The 21,481-nt window shown below is 36.3% G+C and overlaps 1 protein-coding gene and 2 pseudogenes across 2 annotated transcripts; all 3 read left to right on the top strand.

The window, feature by feature from the left end:
- Positions 1-4,108: 4,108 nt before the first annotated feature.
- Positions 4,109-4,898, top strand: LOC149227317 (pentatricopeptide repeat-containing protein At3g12770 pseudogene; annotated as a pseudogene).
- Positions 4,863-6,744, top strand: LOC149227316 (putative pentatricopeptide repeat-containing protein At3g23330). Its single transcript, XM_089377753.1, has 2 exons — positions 4,863-5,002; positions 5,089-6,744. The coding sequence occupies exons 1-2, from the start codon at positions 4,995-4,997 to the stop codon at positions 6,161-6,163; spliced, it is 1,083 nt and encodes a 360-aa protein (XP_089233879.1). The 5' UTR covers positions 4,863-4,994; the 3' UTR covers positions 6,164-6,744.
- A 421-nt stretch (positions 6,745-7,165) lies between these two features.
- On the top strand, positions 7,166-14,873 carry LOC149227315 (plasma membrane ATPase 2-like; annotated as a pseudogene). Its single transcript, XR_016248319.1, has 4 exons — positions 7,166-7,184; positions 12,470-12,634; positions 12,861-13,099; positions 14,413-14,873. The product of XR_016248319.1 is annotated as a plasma membrane ATPase 2-like (transcript).
- Positions 14,874-21,481: the final 6,608 nt, after the last annotated feature.

The raw sequence follows: 21,481 nt of genomic DNA, 5'->3' as shown, positions 1-21,481 counted from the left end.
AAGGTTTTGACCTTTTCTTGAAAATATTATCTTATCAAGGTTGATTAGCCAAAAGCATACTTTTAGATATGGCCATTACACCCATGATCTTTCTTGATTATTAAAAAAATCCAATATTGAGTTAATATATGTCCTGAAAAATATAAAGATCAAGAATCAAGGAATCCTATCCATAGTTTCCTTCCTATGCCAAAATTGGAGACCACAAAAAGGAGTGGCCATTAAAGGAGAGCATTGATCTCATTTAATATTCCTTCCAACTTAAAAATGGTTTGACTACTTCCCATGTTTTCTAAATGCTTTACATCACAAAATAACCATTAGTTTTAACCACAATTTGGATTACAACTAGACTTTGGAGGTTAGCCTTACTTCTAAGGCACTTTGCTAAAAGGAGATCCCAACAAAACAAAGCCTCATATTAGCACCTTCCAAGGATTGCTACCTTCTAGGTAACCACATTCTTTTCACCACTTCATCTCCTAGTCCTCTCATAATGGACTTCTTGTAATGAGCATAGCCAACACATCTCTCTCTAGAGATAAGTTATGGCACCATTCTAAATACTTTGTATTGCTTTGCATATTGTAGTGTTTTATGTTTCATTCATTAATAGAAGTTAGGTTTCATTATATTATTGTGTTCTTTGAAATAACTTTGTGTCGTTCTACCTATATTTTTATATTCATTTCATTCTTCACATAAATGGGATCAACATTAATTTGCTAAATGATAAAGGTGTTGCTTCCTTACGTACTAGTTATCATCTCAGAGCCCCTCTTGAGGAATAAATGGGTAATACAAATCAAATAATCTATTTTTTGAAATTGTAAATTATGACATAACCATATTAATATATAACCTCTAAAAAGAAAAATATAGAACTAATTTTCTAGGCTTGGACAAAGAGCTCAAGGCTGAATGTCACAAAAAGTACAAAATTTAGAAGGTGATAAATGTTTTATGATTTTGACATTCTCTGGTTTGTCATAATTAGAATCTAAGGATGAATCTTTGTTGAAATTGCAATTTTAGATGATGTGATCATTGTTTTAATGCATAAATAAATTCAACACCTTTGAATGTGTTCGTTGCAATCAAATTCAATGTTTCCATATGATATCTACGACTCCATTAATCCAAAATGATTCCTACTTGAATTTAGGCCAAAAAAATATTGATTTCTCCTTCTCTCATTTCAAGTCGTTGAAAAATGGCCATCTACCACTGCTCAAATATATAGTTATTTTCTAAACTGAGAGAAATAATTCAATCTTGAATATGTAACATTTAAAAAAAAATTACATTTTAAATCCCCTATTTAAAAAAGAAGAAGAAGAATGGAAAAAATTGTACACCCAATGACAAGGTAATATTTAATATTTCTTATATGAATATTTTGCTTTTAACTAAAGTATAAATGTGGGTTGCTTGTGTCTTTAAGATTAAATAATTATTATTAAAAGTGAAAAATATCTTATAATATTTATTAGTTTGACATTGAATACATATGAATGAATGACTAAAGTATAAATGTGATTTGTTTGTGACTTTAAAATTAAATTATTATTATTAAAAGTGAAATATATGTTATACAATATTTATTAGTTTGACATTGAATACATAGGAATATGAGGATTTTATCATAATTTTTTTTATAAAAAATAATACGTGTGTTATTTTTAAAAAATTTGATTGTCTCATAACATTTAGCTTCAAAATTGTTTCTCTTTGGTTAAGAGCTTGTTTTTCTTGGAAGTAAGGAAACAGATTAACAACCCAAAACACAGAGACATCTGCCAAGAGTGACAAATTGCCCCCTTATGAACCACCAACGTGTAATTACATATGGCATGGTTTTCCTTGAATAACAATGATGAATCAACCTGCATTAGCATAACAATCAGTGATAGTTGTCCCACTAACCACTGAGTTATAATAGGTTTTCATACTATATAAAAAACATTTAGCAAATGTTTTTTTTGGGAAATAAGTCACACTACAATCAAGAGTAACATTCATTTTCATGTATGGGAGTAAGGTTAAATATCACTGAAAAGCTCATAATTATATTGGAAGACATGGCCACAAATGTGTTAAGCATTTTTGTATATCTTTTAGTTTTGATTCATTAAGAAGTTATCTCTTTCGTATAAGATAAGATAAGATAAGATAATTATATTTATGTCCAACTAATGACCACAAAGTAGGTCAAAGGGGCTGTTGATTACACTAATGTATATACAAAGCGGGAGAACCAAACAGTCTCCTATAAAAGATACAATGCAGGAAGTAAATCAACATCTGGCTCTAGCGGAGAAGATCCGGGAGCTAATAGGTTTGAGGATCAGACCCATCTCTCCTAACATCTGAGCCTGAATGAATAACACTGAAGAAACTCAAGAAAGTATGTTGGCCCGCTGAAGAGCCGATGGCAATTGCAGACTATCCACTAAATTGTTTCCTGGGGGGTTCACATGCTGCTGAATGTTGGAGGACTTAGTCCGTCTCCCAGGAACGGCTCTGAGACGAAACTGCTGTTGAGATCTCGTGTCGCAAGGTGAGGTCCCATAGATCCTCACTAATCTAGAGTCTCGATACATACTGGTTTCAATCGATCTCTTGGTGCCCTTGTCTAAAGGTAGTACCCTGAAAAATGTCGTGATCCTTTGTGTGGGGTCTGGTCTGATGGGAGGCTGAAGAATATGCGCTAAGAACCTAAGAGCCTCCTGCATATATAGGGCCAAACATCTTTGATCAGGGTACCTGAAAAAGTTAGCGAGGGTTCGAGAATATTTGAACAAGCAATGAAACCTTCCTCTGATCTCGTAGTAGACATGGCATCCAAGGATGAAGTGCACCTCGGTCTCCACTTCTTGTAAATGACATACCTGACAGAGCTTGTCTAGTCTATCCACCTGGTGGTCCGTCTCTACCCAAAGTCTATGAGAACCTACTCTGAACTGGCCTAAAGGAATGCGAAGAGCATGCATCCAGTGGTGAAACGTATACTAAGGTCAAACAATGAGCCCGTCTCTCAACTCCAAGAAGTGCTCAGCATAGAAGGTCATCTTTGGGCACAACACTCTTAGACGATTGACCCAGGTGACCTAGACGAACTACTTGTAGATGTCCTCCCTGATGATCTTGTTTAGCTCCTACCTAGTAAGTAAAATGTGACTAAAAACATCTAAAAAAAATATCGAAAAAGAGGAAAACTTCCAATGACATTCCAAATTTAACACAAAATCCTTAAACTCCCAGTAACATTTCCTTTACATATCATCACTGGAAAACTACTTTAGATAATATGATGTGGTTTTATTGAATAATCGTAATTCTGAATAACCAAGAGAGATCGTCATCATCACTATTTAAAAAAAAATTGATAAAGAAAAATACAAAGACACAATTCAAACGAAAATCAAAATGCATAAACTTATAGTAACATTAAAAATTTAGTCCTTTACATATCATCACCGGAAAACTACTTTAGATAATATGATATGGTTTTATTGAATAATCGTAACTCTGAACAACCAAGAGAGATCGTCATCATCACTGTCTAAAAAAATTGATAAAGGAAAAATAAAAAAACACAATTCAAACGAAAATCAAACTGAACAATATTGTGTTTTATGATCATTTACCATGTCCCGTAACATAGATTTGTCTATTGGTTTGGGATTACAGCGTGGGCAGTAGGGGAACAGTGATCTTTCAACACAGAACACGAATGTTTCACTGATTCACAATCAGTGAAGGTATCGATCACTCAACACGGCAACCTAAGTTTCAAAGCGCAGGCATTCAAAATTTCTATTCAAAGCACTCCATCGAACAAAATCTCTGTAAATTCTAGTGAATGTTGAAAGGATTCATGGATTTTGTTGGCACATTTAAGCACAGTAGTATCCTCTGTGCTAACGTTTCTTCACATGAATGAAAGATGAAATTGATTGTTAGGTTCATTCATCAAAATCCCAAACTCAACTTTGACATCTCCACCGCTAACCAATGGCATCCCCACTTCCCCAGCCACGCTTCTCTCTTGCAGGCATGTACCAATATCAGGACTCTCGAAGAAGGGAGGCGACTCCATGCCCAGATGCTCATTACTGGAATTGAGCAGAATGACTATTCGGGATCGAAGCTTGTGGGTATGTATGCCAAGTCCGGGAGTCTAACAAATGCTTGCCTGGTATTCGAGAAAATCCCCAGACGAAACGTTATCTCATGGAATGCAATGATCAGAGGTTATGTAGAACATGGCCATTGGAAGGAAGCTATAAGAATTTATAACCAAATGCAAACTACGGGTGTGTTGCCTGATGATTTAACTTTTCCCTTTGTTCTTAAGGCGTGCGCTGGTCTGGGGAGTTTGCAGCAGGGAAAAGACATCCATGATAGGATTATGAGATTAGGATTTGAGTCAAATGTATTTGTAGGGACAACTCTGATAGACATGTATTGTAAATGCCGAACAGTTGATGTTGCACGCCAAGTCTTTGACGGAATGTCTGAGAGAAATGTGGTGTCCTGGACTGCTATGATTGTGGGTTATGTGCAAAATGGTCTTGCCGAAGAGGCTCTGGAACTTTTTCGTCAAATGCAGTTTGAATCTATAGAGCCCTGTGTGGTCACCATTGCGGGCGTTTTACCGGCTTGCGCGCAGCTAATGGCTCTTCGACAGGGAAAGGAGATGCACAATGCTATATTGAAATTTGGATTTGATACGGATGATTTTGTTTTGTGTTCTCTGATAGACATGTATGCAAAATGCGGGAATTTGGAGAATGCATGCCGAGTATTTGACAAAATGTCTCAGAGGAATGTGGTTTTGTGGACTGCGATAATTGCAGGGTGTGCGCAGAATGGGAATGCTAATGAAGCCCTGAGACTTTTTAAACAAATGCGAGGGGTTGGATTGAAACCAAATGCACTTACAGTTTCGAGTATACTGCCAGCATGTGCTCACTTAGAAGCTCTCCAAGATGGCCAGGTAATTCATGATTATGTTATTAAAAGAGGACTTGAGTCGAACCCTTATGTCACGAGTGCCCTCATAGACATGTATGTTAAATGCAGGCATATGGAGTTCGCACATCAACTGTTTGATGAAATGTCTTCGAGAGATGTGGTTTCTTGGAGTGCAATGATTTCAGGATATGTTCAAAATGGCCACAGTGATGAGGCATTGAAGCTCTTCCGCGATTTGCTTTTTGCAAGTTTCAAGCCCAACTCTGTTTCTATCACCAGCGTTTTATCAGCCTGTGCCCATTTAGCTGCTCTGCCACAAGGCAAGGAGATTCATGATTACCTGATAAGAAACGAGTTGATGATAGATGATTTTGTGGGAAGTTCTCTCATAAACATGTATGCTAAATGTGGAAGTATTCATCTTGCACAACAAGTGTTTGACAACATGTTTAATAGAGATGTGGTGTCATGGAATGCTATCATTCTAGGGTATGGAATGCATGGCTATGCTGAAAATGCCGTTGCACTGTTCCGTGAAATGCAACAGGAGGGTGTAATGCCTGACCACATAACTTTCATTGCCGTTCTCTCTGCATGCAGCCATGCAGGTTTTGTAGATGAAGGCTGCAAATATTTTGTTTGCATGACTTCAGACCATCATATTACACCAAGGGTGGAGCATTATGCATGCCTGGTTGACCTTCTTGGCCGTTCAGGACGTCTAGACGAGGCATGCAATTTTATAAAAAATATGCCTATAGAACCTGGTGTTGGCGTGTGGGGAGCCTTGCTTGGTGCCTGCAGAATTTATTGCAATGTCGAGTTAGGAGAATATGCAGCAGAACACCTTTTTCAGTTAGAACCTGAGAAGGCTAGCTATTATGTACTGATGTCACACATCTATGCCGAAGCAGGTCAATGGGATGGTGTAGCAAAGATGAGGACAATGATGAGAGACAGAGGATTGAGAAAGAACCCTGGATGTAGCTGGATTGAGGTTAAGAACAAAGTTCATGCATTTGTCACAGGCGACAAATCTCACCCAAAATGGAAGGAAATCTATGCAATGATAGAGACATTGGATGTCCAGTTGAAGGGGGCAGGGTATGTACCAGATACTCACTATCTGCTACACGGTGTGGATGAAGGGGAAAGGGAATATATCCTCTGTGCTCATGGTTAGTAGCTGGCAATTGCTTAGGGTTTCTTGAGACATGTTCTGGAATTTCTCCAGGTCCAAGAACCTTTCTCTGGGTTGTGCTAGACATGGGCAACAAGTTTATCTCCAAAATTGAAGGATGAGAAACTCTCACGAGACATGAAAGCCATTTTCCCTTTTCAGAGTATTCAACCTTCTGTATATTTCATCATTTATTGGGAGTAGCGCCATGTGGTGTTCTTCACTAACAAAAAAGACTATGTTCATTGCTGAGGGTTTCTTGAGACAGCACCATGTGGTGTTCTTCACTAACAAAAAAGACTATGTTCATTGCTGAGGGTTTCTTGAGATGCGTTCTGAAATTTCTCCAGGTCCAAGAACCTTTGCTGAGGGTTTCTTGAGACGTGTTCTGAAATTTCTCGAGGTCCAAGAACCTTTCTCTGAGTTGTGTTAGACATGGGCAACAAGTTTATCTCCAAAATTGAAGGATGAGAGACTATCAAGAGACATGCAAATGATGTTCCTTAATTTCAGAGGATGCTACCTTTTGTATATTCCATTATTTATTGTGAGTGGCACCATGTGTTGTTCTTTGCTTCCAAAAAGGACTATGTTCTGGTGACTGTTTATGATTTAAGTGCAACATGCAACAACCATATGCTTATGATAGAATAAGTACCTCTGAATCCCAATTTCCCCGCTTTGGTGACATGACATAGCTATAAATTATAATGTCATAACCACCATGGTATAGAGTTTGAGTGTTCACTGTGCAATAACTGCTAGAAATTTACATCTACCGGACATAGACTTAATGGGTTTGTGTATGAGATACACTATAAGAAGAATATTTCACGAGGCATGTTTTTTTGAGAGAGCATATCATAGTAAGAAGGATCTGGTTGGATACGATTGGAATTTTCTGAAGAATGAAAACCAAAACCGTTTCACATTAGGGAAGCATGCCTGGTTTTCATGACTTCGTCTGACACTGACTGGTTCTGGTCAGTTTAACAGATTGTAGAGATGAGGCATGTTGAGCCTGGTATGAGTTTTGCATAACTCTATCCGACACCGACAGCTTCTAGTCAGTTGAACAGATTGTAGAGATAGAACATGTTGAGCCTGGTGTGAGTTTTGTCATCTTCTTTGTGGCAGGTTGATTCTGCTCTATCCAACATAGACTGTGTGGGTACACAAGAAGAAGATTATTTCATGAAGCACATTTTTTGAGAGAGCGTGTCATACTTGGAATCTGTTTGGATATCGTTGGTTTTTTGAAAAATGAAAACCAAAACCCTCTCAGATCAGGGAGCATACTTGCTTTGCATAATGTTGTCTGACATTGACAGCTCCTGCTCGGTTGAACATATTGTAGAGATGGAACATGTTGAGCCTGGTGTGAATTTTCTTATCTGCTTTGTGGCAAATTGATTCTGCTCTTATTTTTAGTGTACGATCCTCATATATCCATTGCATTTTACAATTTGTTTGGTAAATGTAAATATTTATATTATGGTACAGAAGGAAGTACAAGACTGACTGATGCATTAAAGATAACAGCAGGTCATAAATTTGACCTTTGGATCCTACTCTTGGTGTCCATTGAAGCTGTGACTTTTATGAGGGAGTCAGGGACCATGCCTCAGATTTATAAAAAGAAAATAATAACAATTCTAATCCCAAGTCCATTAACATAACAATTCTGAGACAGATTTTCAAAAACATACCACACATCCTACACCTATCTATTGAACTATTTGGTTCCTATTCTATCCAGTGTTTTAAAATTCGGCCGAGCTGGACCCCTGCCCAGGTAGACTTGGCACAAAAACCGGTCCAAAGGCCGGTTTGTTACCAAACCGGCGGTAATAAACTGGCCAGCTTGGCCGAGTCCGACTTAAACTGGCGGAGCCAGTCAAACCTGGTCAACGACGGAAATTGGAGGGAAAGCAGAGATAGAACATGTTGAGCCTGGTGTGAGCTTCTCCACTTTAATAGAATATAACTCTTCTTGTGCCACCCCCACATTCTCATGGATCTACCTCACCTCCAGGAAACTAAATTTCTCACCAGAAATCTGGTTTGACAAAATCTCCTTTAACCTGCAGGCAATTATCATGGAGATGGCTTTATAAATGAAATTGCAGAATGAAAGCGCCTGAATTTTAGAAATGAACTGGGGTTATCAGTCTTTGGAATCAGTGCAGTAAAGGGAGCATTATAGGATGCCAGTATTTTTCCATAGAATCTAGACTTCTCATTGACTTTCCACCAGTCTTCTTCTATGAAATGAAAGCACCCTCAAAATAATTCCACAGGCAACCCATCATGCCTGGGGCTCTTATATTTTAAAAACTTTGAAGACCTATAAGTAATTCTTCCCTTCTCACCTCCTCCATTAAATTTTGGTTGTCTTCAAGATTCACAAAAGTAGGGAAGAATGTAGACATTCTTAAAACCTCAACTATTGTTTCTCTTCTCTCAGTCTTATAAATAGATCCTAAATAACTCACACTCTCTTGCACTATATCTTTGAAGCTAGTTGCCAGTAATCCATTTGATTTTTATACCCTCCACAGTGTATTATTTTTCTGTAGGTTGCAAATGATGAAAAAACTAATGAGTTCTCAACCCCAGCTTGTAGCCACAATGCCCTACATTTTAGACTCCAGGATTTTTCTTTATCCAAAAGCAGTGCCCTCTTCTTTGCTTCCAGCTCATTCACCTTTAATTTTGTGGCTCAATTAAGAAACCAAAACCATCACTCATGTACAGGGAATCTAGTTTTGCCTCCACTTCCTTAAGCAATCTCTCCTTCTTATGTATTTTGTAAATTGCCAACTCAATGGACTGTTTAGCCCTTTTGAGGTTCTGTTCAAATTGTAGGGCATTTGATCCCTGAGAAGAACCATCAAATGGAATCCAGACATCCTTTAGTTTATTGACATATTTCTCCTCCTTAACCATTCAGGATTTAGGTTGAAGGGACGAGGGGTTTTCTCTTTGTAGGAGCCAATTTTAGTATTACAGGGGAGTGGTCAGAATCCCCTCCACACAAGACTGACTTTTGGATCTGATAGCTTCATCTAAAAGTAGGTCTGATATAAGAAAATGGTCTAGCCTTTTCCCAATCCTATCTACTCCAACCGTCGTATTTCTCTAAGTAGGGGAGAGATTTATTACCTCAATAGTGTTGGAGAATCCTTAGGAATTTCTATGCAACATGTGAAAATTGGTAAGTGCGATTTTGTTCCACTTCTAAAACAAGTTGATATCTGGGGTAAGAAGCATGCAACAATACTCTTTTATTTCACTTGATGCACCATAATTAAAATAATTCTCATCATTAGAAGAGTGTGAATTGCATGTTCACTATTGGAGACATTTTTATTGATCGGGTCCTGGGGAGATTATATAAAACGTGGAGAAAGATACATAAGTGACCCAATTCATCACAAGTGTATCAATCTGTGCAGAGCATTCGAAATGTATTAGCATTAAGCACAGGTAGACCCAGCTAACTGTCTTATGCCTTTGAAATTTCCACCTTCACCACCATAGCCTTGAGCTTCTCCACTTTAATAGAATGTAACTCTTCTTGTGCCACCCCCACATTCTCATGGATCTACCTCACTTCCAGGAAACTAAATTGCTCACCAGGAATCTGATTTGAAAAAATCTCCTTTAACCTCTAGGCAATTATCTTGGAGATGGTTTTATAAATGAAATTACAGAATGAAATCGGCTTGAATTTTAGAAATGAACTGGGGTTATCAATCTTTGGAATCAGTGCAGTAAAGGTAGCATTATAGGATGCCATGATTTTTCCAGAGAATCTGGATTTCTCATTGACTTTCCACCAGTCTTCTTCTATGAAATGAAAGCATCCTCAAAATAATTCCATAGGCAGCCCATCAGGCCTGGGGCTCGTATATTTTAAAAACTTTGAAGACTGGTAAGTAATTCTTCCCTTCTCTCACCTCCTCCATTAGATTTTGGTTGCCTTCAGGAATCACAAAACTAGGGAAGAATGTAGACATTCTTAAAACCTCAGCTATTGTTGCTCTTCTCTCAGCCTCATAAATAAATCCTAAATAAGTCACACCCTCTTGCACTATATATTTGAAGGTAGTTGCCAGTAATCCATCTGATTTTTTACCCTCCACAGTGTAATGTTTTCCTGTAGGTTGCAAATGATGAAAACATTGACGCGTTTTCAACCCCAGGTTGTAGCCATAATGCCCTTCTTTTTAGACTTTAGGAATTTTCTTTATCCAAAAGTAGTGCCCTCTTCTTTGCTTACAACTCATTCACCTATAATTTTGTGGCTCAATTAAGAAACCAAAACCATCACTTTTGTACAGGGATTCTAGTTTTTCCTCCACTTCCTTAAGTAATCTCTCCTCCTTATGTATTTTGTAAACTGCCAAATCAATGGACCTGTTTAGTCCTTCTGAGGTTCTCCTCAAATTGTACGGAAGCTGATCCCTGAGAAGAACCATCAAATGGAATCCATGCATCCTTTAGTTTCTTGACATATTTTTCCTCCTTAACCATTCAGGATTTAGGTTGAAGTGATGAGGGGTCTTTTCTTTATAGGAGCCAATTCTAGTATTACAAGGGAGTGGTCAGAATCCCCTCCACATAAGGCTGAATTTTGGATCTGATAGCTTCATCTAAAAAGAGGTCTGATATAAGAAAATGGTCCAACCTTTTCGTAATTCTATATACTCCAACCCTCTTATTTCTCTAAGTAGGGGAGAGCTTTCTTACCTCAATAGCATTGGAGAATCCTCAGGAATTTCTATTTAACATGTGAAAATTTATAAGTGGGATTTTGTTCCCCTTCTAAAACAAGTTGATATATGGGGTAAAAAGAATGCAGCAATACTCTTTTAATTCACTTGATGCTTCATAATTAGAATAATTCCCATCATTAGAAGAGTGTGAATTGCATGCTCACTATTGGAGACCATTTTATTGATTGGGTCCTAGGGAGATTCTATGAAACCTGTGAGAAATGAAAGGTGGGATTTTTTTACTTTCTAAAGAAAATTGATATCTGGGTAAGAAGCGTGTGACAATGGTCTTTTAATTTTCTTGAAGCTCTATCAGTACTCTGTGAATGGTGGTAGTTGGAATGCAGTGGTTTTAATTGGTTTTGATTATGCCTTTGTTAGATGTTTAAAGAGTGAAACTAACATAGTGGTTCTTCTTGATGATTATATTATACCTAAGTAAATCTGATGGTTAATGGGTTGGCTCTCTATTATTTTCTTCCATTGATTTCTTGGGTTGACTAATATGGCTTAGATGGTGTTGCGGTGTATTTCTAGTTTTCTGATTTTTGAATTTACTTTTTCACTATTCCCTGAGGGTTATATGAAGTAGAAAATAAAGTAACTCTTTTGCGGCCTTGCTATACTATTGATGGCCTTTTCGACTGGTATAAATGCTTCATAGAAAATTTATATTGTTCCTATTTCAGGTTTCAAATTTCAATTTACTCTATTACTTTATTTACAATTTAACCACTTTACTGTGTTTGTTGCTCATATGTGTGCATTAGTTTGTTGGTTGAAAACTAGTGTAGTTGTCCTTGCTGAGAATACTTTTGTTTCCTTGTTATAATATATTGATGGTCCTTTCGATTAAAGTACTTGGGTCCAAAGAGTTTGTCCAGAGCAGTGATTTATTACAATTTACAATGCATTACTGCAGACAACTTCAAGTACTGCAAAGTCGGATTTAGCACCAACTCATCCAATTAGGCTTGGATTGGCCTTGAACTTCTCTATTTTCTACTATGAAATAATAAATTCACCTTAAAGGTATGCATGTTTCCCTTTTTTCACTGATATAAAAAGTATGCTTAAGTAGCCTAGTGCATTTAGAAAGTTTTAGAAGTGAGTATATGCCAAATTTGCTATGACTTTTTTTCATATATATTATGTGTGTTGCAGGGCTTGTCATCTGGCCAAGCAAGCTTTTGATGAAGCTATTGCAGAACTTGACACCTTGAGTGAAGGGTCATACAAAGATAGCACTTTAATCATGCAACTCTCGAGAGATAATCTCACTTTGTGGACATTTGATCTCTAGGAAGATGGAGGTAGGATTGAGTTTGCTATTAACTTCTCCAAGTTTTGTATGGGAAAGAATTAGATAATTTAGTTGACTGTATCGATCATAAATATATATGTTTAATGCTAAACGTCTATCATATAACATTTGTATAATATTATGCCACACTGAGGCAATCTTCAAAATAGTCTTAAGGTCGGTTTGGCCCATGTCTTATAAGACAAAATCTCAAATGTTCATTAGGAGATCAATTAACTATTGCCAAGGAGATATGTTGCCGACTGGGCATGGGTACAAACATGTATCCATCATCCTCTTTACTAGGCCAGGACAAAGAATAATCAATTGCAGCTTTGCCAATTGATGAACTGATAGAGAAGGCTGATGGTTTTTATGGTGTTTTCCCTGGTGAGCAACGATTATCTTTTACTTCTGTGGATTTTCTTGGGAGTTCCTGTCAATTATTTATATTTCCCTCTCCCTCCTCTGTTGGTTATGGAATTCTATGTCTCATGGTTTATATTATAACTATTTGTTCGCTGGTGTAAATGTTTATCTCAAATACTTCTAATTTTTCATTTCTTTAAGTAATGTTTGATTACATGGCCTTCCTGATTTTGACTGGTCATTGCAGAGCATAAGTACGAGATTGTTAAGCGATTGCAGGCTAGAAAGAACATATGTGGAATGACTGGTGATGGTGTTAATGATGTACCTACACTGAAGAAGGCAGGCATAGGAATTGTTGTTGTTGATGCAACTGATGCAACAAGAAGTGCTTCTGACATAGTTTTGACAAAGCCAGGTCTCAGTATTATTATCACCGCAATGTTGACAAGTTGTGCAATTTTCCAGCGAATGAAGAATTACACTGTAAACTTACTTGCATTCCTGTTCATGGATTATAAAATTACTAGCATTTTCTAAATGAATTACATAAAATTTCGGTGCTAATTTTGAATACATATTTCATATATATATATAGATTAGGGGACTACTATATATATATCACTGTTTTATGTTGTCTTATTTAATGAGACTACAAACACAATATGCTCTGTAATGCATTTGTTGTAAATTCCATCATCCTGTGAATAATCTCTAGCGGTTCAAAAGGGAAATGCAATTTGTAAATAGAGAAGAACGTAGTTGTACCTGCGACCTATAAAATTTACAAGAAGACTAGATTTGAACTTGTATTTTCTAAACAATTTTCATTGGTGTGCTCCTACATTTTGCTATTTTAAATAAACACACTTAACCATGCTTGAGTGCATAAAATTATTTTGGAGCCAACAATTTTTTGGCTGCCTTGCACATTTATGTTGGACAGGCCATTGATCTGACTATTCCAAGCTATCCTTCTCAAATTATTAATGGACTCATTTTTCTATTGATCATATGGATGACAGGTAAAACATTAGAGGCATATACTTGAGTCTCAATGTAGCATAGACACACATAATATAGTGAACCTCAAGGAGAATTAAACACCAACTGTGATTAGATTAGTCAAATGAGCTAAAGTGCATTTCACTGCTTACTGTTTAATTATAATGGAAATGATAGAATAAATATTATTTTAACATGATTTCCTCTGGGAATATTTCCATCTAGGCCAAATTAATATCTACAGGTAAAAATTAACAGGCGGGTGTCACTGTAATCCATCAATACATAGCTAATTAAAAGTGGAATAACATTAACAGTATGTTGCTAGTGGGCTATCAAATTCTCTATTGTTCTATATGTGGGTAGGTCATCTGTAGTTCAGTTTTCCATTTTAAATCATCAACATTTTCATTTCTCTTAAGCGATCGGGTTGTGGTATCAGACATTGGCACACTTGCTGTGATGCAAAATCACTAAAAAATGAAAATTCTGTTTCAAATCACGGTTAACTAGCAAGAAAAATATCAATAAGTGTGATAGTAGCATATGAAATCCCCTAACATTCTATTTTTGTATGTTGTCTGAAATAGAGTTTCTCCATTACAAAATTACAAATTATAATTTTTTGTGTTTCATTTGAGATTAAGCTGGTTTCATCTGGGAATGAACATAAATGTTTTTGCTTAGATAAAGTTGCCTGAGGTCCATTTTATAATCAATGGGTTCTCTTTATATTGTCATTTCGTTCTATTTATATCTTGAATTTTCTTGTGACTTCTGATTTTTTGAATCAGCTCCAAGTCACAGGGAACAGTCACATCCAAAATATTGGAGATTTGAGATCAAGGACTGTGCACTGTGCAGTTATGCACAACCAGTTCCAATGACAGTTGTATATATCTAGTCTAGACTATTGCAACATCATTGATGTATAATAGGGATTCAAGAATAAATAGATAGTTTTTATCAATGTATAAGCATTTGCAATGGGGAAAATAAAGAGAACTTTGGAAAAAACATGCAAAAATGACGAGGGTTGAATTCTGGCACTGAAGTAGTTGTCTCTCTATAATAGTTATTTCAAATCTGACTGCATTTGAGAGACTCAAATGAGCAGATTGCACATCTAACAGTCAGTGGAAAAATAGTAACTTGTGCAATTATGGACAATCCATTCTATTTAGGGAGATGACCTATATATATTGTGGAGCATGAAAGAAAAACACTAGAGTATATTTAGCTATAATAGCAATAGTTCATGGACAATATTCATTTTTATTGCTCTTAAACAAAGTATGTTATCATTTTTCTAGAAAAAGAAAGTCTAATAATTTCCTTTTTGTTGTTCTCAAGTGAGTAGGAATTTATTTATCCTTTTTAGTATAAGGTTAGGCAGCATACATGTAAGACTGATGTGAACTATGTTGAATTTATATTTCTAAGAATTTAGTATCAACTACTATATTGCAAATTGCAATGTCCTAAAGCACATTTGTCAGCTCGACTTCATTGTTGTTGTAGTCAGCAATCTTATCAGATATGGATGTGCATGCAAGTGGGTGTGAGAGTAGGTGTGGTGAATTTCCAAAAGTCTACCAAGGATTCCTTTATACACATAGTTTTGAACATATACCAGTAATAGATATATATATATATATATATATATATATATATATATATAAAATGAAAAGTGCAAAGAATATCGTTAGTGTAATCATTAAATGAGGAAGACAACTAGGTTCCTCAAAAATGCAAAGCAGGCATTCAAAAGATTCTTTGTTTCGTCAGGTGAAATTCAAAGAACGTTACAATTATCCTTTTCCATTTTTGGCTTGCTGAATATACAAAGAGAAAATTTCTTAGCAGTATTGCTCAATTTGACAACAATTTTATTTTTATCTGATACAAGACTGTTTGAAGTCTTAGATTTTACATGTTTCTCAGCAGTTGTTCCCCTTCAGCAACAAAAACATCCTTCAACAGATACATTCCAACTTGTGCAGAGGCAAGTTTTTGTTTAGTAGAGAGATCCTCTACTGGAGTTGCAGTATTTTAGTAGGATCACTAGATAAGGCACATGCATGCATGTGTTGTCTTCAGTTAGGAAGGCACAGTTACCCATCCAGGAGAGGGCATGCATGAATGTCTACTATGTGAATGGTGCAATTTTCTAAGTGTGTTGGGTGCATGAGTTCATGCATTCAGTCTACCCTATTGGGTCTTATATTTGAAGCAATGTTATCCACACGTGATGGTGACATCCACTAGGTGCATTAGGGTTAGGGTTTAGCTGCTCATGTGAGGCACACCAGCGGTATTTCCCACATCTAGCATAACCCTAGTCCTTTCTTATTCGATAAAAGGAGGACAGGGAACTTCACTATGGTTAGACAATGCACTTCATACTACATAGTGATGGGGTTAAACAATAGAAATCTTGAGCTTGTTGCATTGTAATCCATTCTTTGAGTTAGTAAAGAGAAATGTGGTGGAGTGTTGAAGAATTATGTGTTTGTAGATATAGCATTCATTGTCTATTGTTTTGATATCTGACTAATCAGTTTTCAATTCCCATCTTAGGGTTTTGTTTTAAGAGTGCAGATCTGCTTACCATGTATTGAAAATGAATAGGCCAAAGAAAACTCTTATTTATAGGCTCATCCTAGTTTGTACCACTTGATTGTCATATGCATATTTGATTGCATGGTGGTCATGTTGTAAAGGATTCCTTAAGGATAAGGTCACAACAATCAACAAATGTGATGCCACACTCAACATTGTCAATGAAAGGTGGGCAAACGTAACATTATGGACGGTCCTTATCTATTCACTTTGGTTTCTCATTTGTTTTCATTCAGCCCAAAAATGATGAGGATGAGATTTAGTGGGAAAATTAAGAGACATTCTAAGATTTTCTGAAATAAGATTCTTCATGTTATCATTCTCTATGCTTTGGGCCAGCTAGGCTTTGATTTGTCAATTTTGATTTAACAAAGCTTCTTTATAAACCACAGAGGCGCAATGAGTTGCCTTTGGGACTAATAATGGATTTGGAGAACTAGTAGTTAGCTCATATTTTTCCTCAGTTTACATTATTTTCTCAGCCATTAACTTACGTGATTTGAGTGCTTTTTTCTTAAGGCATTGTTCATTATAATGGCCAAAACACTTGTTGCAGTTACAATGTTTTTTAAGACCATTTCCATTTCTAATTTGTTTACTCTTAGAATGAAACTTAGAAGTGGAAGGAATATTCATTTATTGTAGTCCCCTATAAACTAAAGAACATGACAATGAGGAGGGGGAAGAAGAAGAGGGATGAGAACGCTTTCAACACACATGAGCAGTTGAGGAGGTTGAGCGATTTAGAGAGAGAGAGAGAGAGTGCAAGCAACCAGGAGAGAGGCATTTCTGGGCAGTGCATAGTTTTGTACATCCACATGGAATCCATACAGCAGGATCATATGCCCCGTCGTATAGTCTGTATAGCAGAGAATTGTTTTGTTTTGTTTTGTTTTTTCAGCAGGTGTACCTCTCAAGTAGCCTGTCGAAGCTCAAGTTGAGGGTGATTTTGGTAACTGTGCAGTCCTGATTTTTGGTTAGTGTGTGGAGGTTTCCTTATAAGTTTTTCAAGGATCGAAAAGCTGATTTGAAGTAGTAATTACCTGTGTGCTGATTTGAATTAGTAATTATCTGTGTATATGTGAAATTAATTTTTATGCTTCTGCCATTTAATTTTTAGCTATTGTGTGATCGATGTTATGGTCAGAAATTTAATTTCAACATTAGTTAAATTCATCAATCTACTTGTTTGTTTAATTGATATCATAAGGACATTAGTCACCTAGGGCTTGAAATTTTCACATCCATACCATTGTTCTTATCTGTCAAACTTTAATGGTTGGGAATTCCTTTGCAATTTCTCCAACTGCAAGATATTCTGGCATTTCCAACTAGGGATGTAACTGCTAGTGTTGCTTGTTGTGTATGTGTGATAGAGGCATGAAGGCATGTGCATGAGCAAGATATGGGTATGAAAAAGCCAAATTGAGGGGGGAAGACACAAGAAGTTTACTTAGGACATGTGGATGTGGACTTCCTATTTCTTGCAACTGTGGAGGGATGGCAATGAATATCAGAATCTGATGGGGTTGTGTGGCATTTTATGATGTTCTAATCCAGTGCGTAGGTTGTGCACACTGCAGATTAGGCCTCTTGTTCAACAAGAGGGCTGGTAAGGGAGAATTTCGCGTATGCTAGCAGGTGCTTCTTGAGAGTTAAAGCTATTTAAGAGTTGTGTTTCAGATGCCAATTGGGGCATCCCTTCTCCCTCTTAAAAGCATGGTGGCCAAATTCCTTTAGGATTGATTTCAAACTTGCTCATTAGTAACAATGAGATATTTTAAATCTCCCTGACTGGACTCAGTTTCATAACAATGAGTGTTGTGAGCACTTTCCAAACTTCCAAAAAATATTAACAATTAACAATTTCGCGTTCAAACCTCAAATTCTAAATGGCCCCTCAAGCTTCAGGTCCTAACTTGAATCAATTCATATGACTGTGGCTTATAAGTTGTTTATGATGCAGATATATGCAGTGTCAATTACAAAACGTATTTTGGTAAGTATGTTTTCAATATTTACATTGATGTACTGATATTATTTCCCTTCAAAGTATTTTTTTCTCTTTAATAAACGTGAAGATAGCATCACAAAACTACTGATTTTTGAATCCATTGATGCAGTGTCATATGTATGCTAGGTCTACTGCTAAGAGAAATACACGAAATACATCTGTTGGTTTTTACATGAAACAATACAATGTTTTTGTTGTCTAAGCCTTTCTGGGTATCTTTTCTGTTATTTACCTTTTTCACCTGTGAACAAGATGATAGGACTGCAAAACCACTATTCCATGATTCTGTTGATCTATGTCTGCAAGATCTATTGTTAACAGACCAATATATCATTGTTTTGCATTGAGGTCACTCCAAAATTTCCAAATTTATTTTCCATCCAAATCCGGCTCTCAATGTCTTCTTCATTATATGCACCTTCTCTTGATAATTGAGTTGTGGAATGAAAACTAAATTGCAACAAAACAAGCCCATAAGAAATACACAATTTATTTCAATATCAGTTTTTAATGCTTTTTTATTCCTAATCTTTCTTCAACACTCATTTTCTGTTTAATGTGTTAATTTCTTTGGAAATGAATGGATGAATTTTACCAAGGGCCATCTTTCCATTCCTGGTGGAAATGAATTGTTGGCATTTTAATAAATAATATTTTCATTAATTTCCAAAAAAATTATAGAATTGAGCACATCTTGGTTCTCTCTTAACGAGGCATGGTTCTTTAGCCCTTTTTCTTAATAACTTTTTGCATTTTCAGATGAATTTCTCCAAATAACTTCTTCCTTGGGAGTAGTTGCAAATATCAAAATCCTATAACCTCCTACCTTCTATTCAATTTTTTCATCCTTTTTACTATAATACATATGGTAGGTAATATGACTGCTTTGTTTTATTTAATTAGGTTTAAATTTTAAAGGACCCTGCCCCTGCTAATTGAGCTTATATAAAATGTCAAGAGGCCTAAATGGGCAAACTGAAAAGAGGTTTGAAAGTCGAAAATGTCCACAAGAAATACTATACTTTGAATCTGATGATATGAAGACCTGGATAGTCAGCCTTTTCATTCTTACCAACCTATAAAGTTAACTTTAATCCTACAATGAAAAATCTGCACCCACCGTGGAAACACAAATACAATGTCACTAGTGTCTCACTTAGCAACTGACAATATTTTCAGAGAGAGAGAGAACTAAGTCTGACAATTCCAATACATCCTACACATTTTTGTTGTAGGAAGGGCCTTACCATAAAATTTCAACTGTGCCCACTGTGAAACACAAAAACAGTCTCACTGGTGTCTCACTAGGCATCCAATGATATCTTAATGTCAGAGAGAGATGGAAGTTGGAATTAATTCTGAGGGTTGTAATATGTTCTACATATTTGTTGTAGGAAGGGTCCTACCATAAATTTCTATAAGGATCTGGTAGGAAACCCAGAATTTGCAAATGACCCTTTGCTGTAATCCATGTTCTGGAGCACTAAGATGATGTACTCATATTATGGCATGAAACAAGACATAACCCACTGGCACTGCACCAGTTTGATGGAATCATGGATGCACTCATCATTAGTTGTAACAGCCATGAAGACATCACCAAAAGTCTCTGAAAAACATGGCTACAAGATCATTCCTGGAGGTGAAACAAATAGAAAAGTAGATTCTGGTTCTTGGATCTCTCCATTTAAATCCTAGAAAAATGCTTATAAAAGTAGAAATATTCTTTTTCTTGAAGAAAAGTGAAGATTTCTCAGCACTGAACAACCAATATTTTGGTCAATCTTTTAGAAGTCAAAAGGGGAAGGTGTCATGTTTCTTTCATGATGATTGGAGAACCACTGCAAGACTTGAATAGTTGGTGACAGATCCTGGTGTTCAAGCATCCAACTGGACATAATATATCTCAAAAAGGAGTATGCAGTAGATTATCCTCTTCCTTTCCAACTTCTTGATAATCTGATTGGCAGATGGAAGGTAGCCTAAGAAAAGTGATACCCCTTTCAATGACTATTGCGCTCAAAAAGCCTCCATGGGTTTGATTTCCTGAAAGAAGGCTAGACCTTCCATTGCATCAGGCTTGATTTGATTCCCCTTTGGATGAGCCCTTGTTCCTCTATCATCTGTGATTTATCAACCCAAGTATGAAGGAACTGCAGTTATCGAATTACCCCAAATCAGATCTTTGATTTTTCTACAATCTAGGAATATGAGACATGCATTGATTCTCTGGAACTGGGTGTTGCATTATGGGTATTTGTAATGGTTTCAAGCCCTTGAATAGATATTTCACAGTGACTCAGGGATTTTCTGTACATTGTCTCAACTTAGGATCTTCAGTCTAAGTAAATTTAGTAAGATAACTATTCAACATTTTTTATTTTGGGATCAATATGGGGTTTCATAAATAGAAGTTATCCTGTTGTTGGGTCTTTCTCTAGTTTTATCAGTAAGAGAAGTGCAATGGGGCTCATTTGCAATACATTCACTTATTGAATCTTGTTGTTGAGCCTTCTGCTATGAAAGCTCCTCGTTACTGTTTCTTCTTTCCAAAAGTGAAAAAACTTCCTAGCTATGAAAAACTTTTCTTTTCTTAATTACACAGTTTTAGTATTTAGACCATTAAGGAAGCATGTTATAAGGTCAATAAAATCACATCTTTTAAATCCACATTTCAGATGTTTCATGATACCTAAAGTAATTATGTTTTTCTTTGTTGTAGTTATTTTTACTAGAGCCTACCCACGAATATTTCAACCCAGGTCATCACCATGACAAACACTCTAACTTGGAACTTTCTGTGGGATAATCTATGGAATTTTACAGATGGGACAAATGCAGGATGTATGTAAGCTCTTAATTAAAATTATGGGCATGGGGATGGTTCCTATACTCTTAGGATACTCTGATAAATCTACTTTGTGAAGAAGGTAATATACAGTAAGCTTTTGACCTCCGACATGAAGTAGAATAGAGAGGACCTACTTTTGGTGCCAAATCTTATAGCTTCTCTTCAAAAGAGGATTGATTTAAGAAACAGGGCTAACTCTCGACACAAGTGGAATTTTTTTTGGATATATATATCACATTATGATAACGATTATTTGATTTTAGCATTTCCCTTTGCTGTCCAAGTTCTGACATAGGACCAACAAAATTAATGTGCACTACTAATTTGTCTGTATAACGATGTGAGAGGATTGAATCAATTGGAGGAGACTTATCTG

The sequence above is a fragment of the Pinus tabuliformis genome, chromosome J (genome assembly GCF_031772625.1).
Source record: "Pinus tabuliformis cultivar Carrire ecotype Pingquan chromosome J, CPIR1, whole genome shotgun sequence".
Classification (NCBI taxonomy): Eukaryota; Viridiplantae; Streptophyta; class Pinopsida; order Pinales; family Pinaceae; genus Pinus; species Pinus tabuliformis.
Note: the sequence above shows the minus strand (reverse complement) of the source record. Positions and strands in the feature narration are given on the sequence as shown.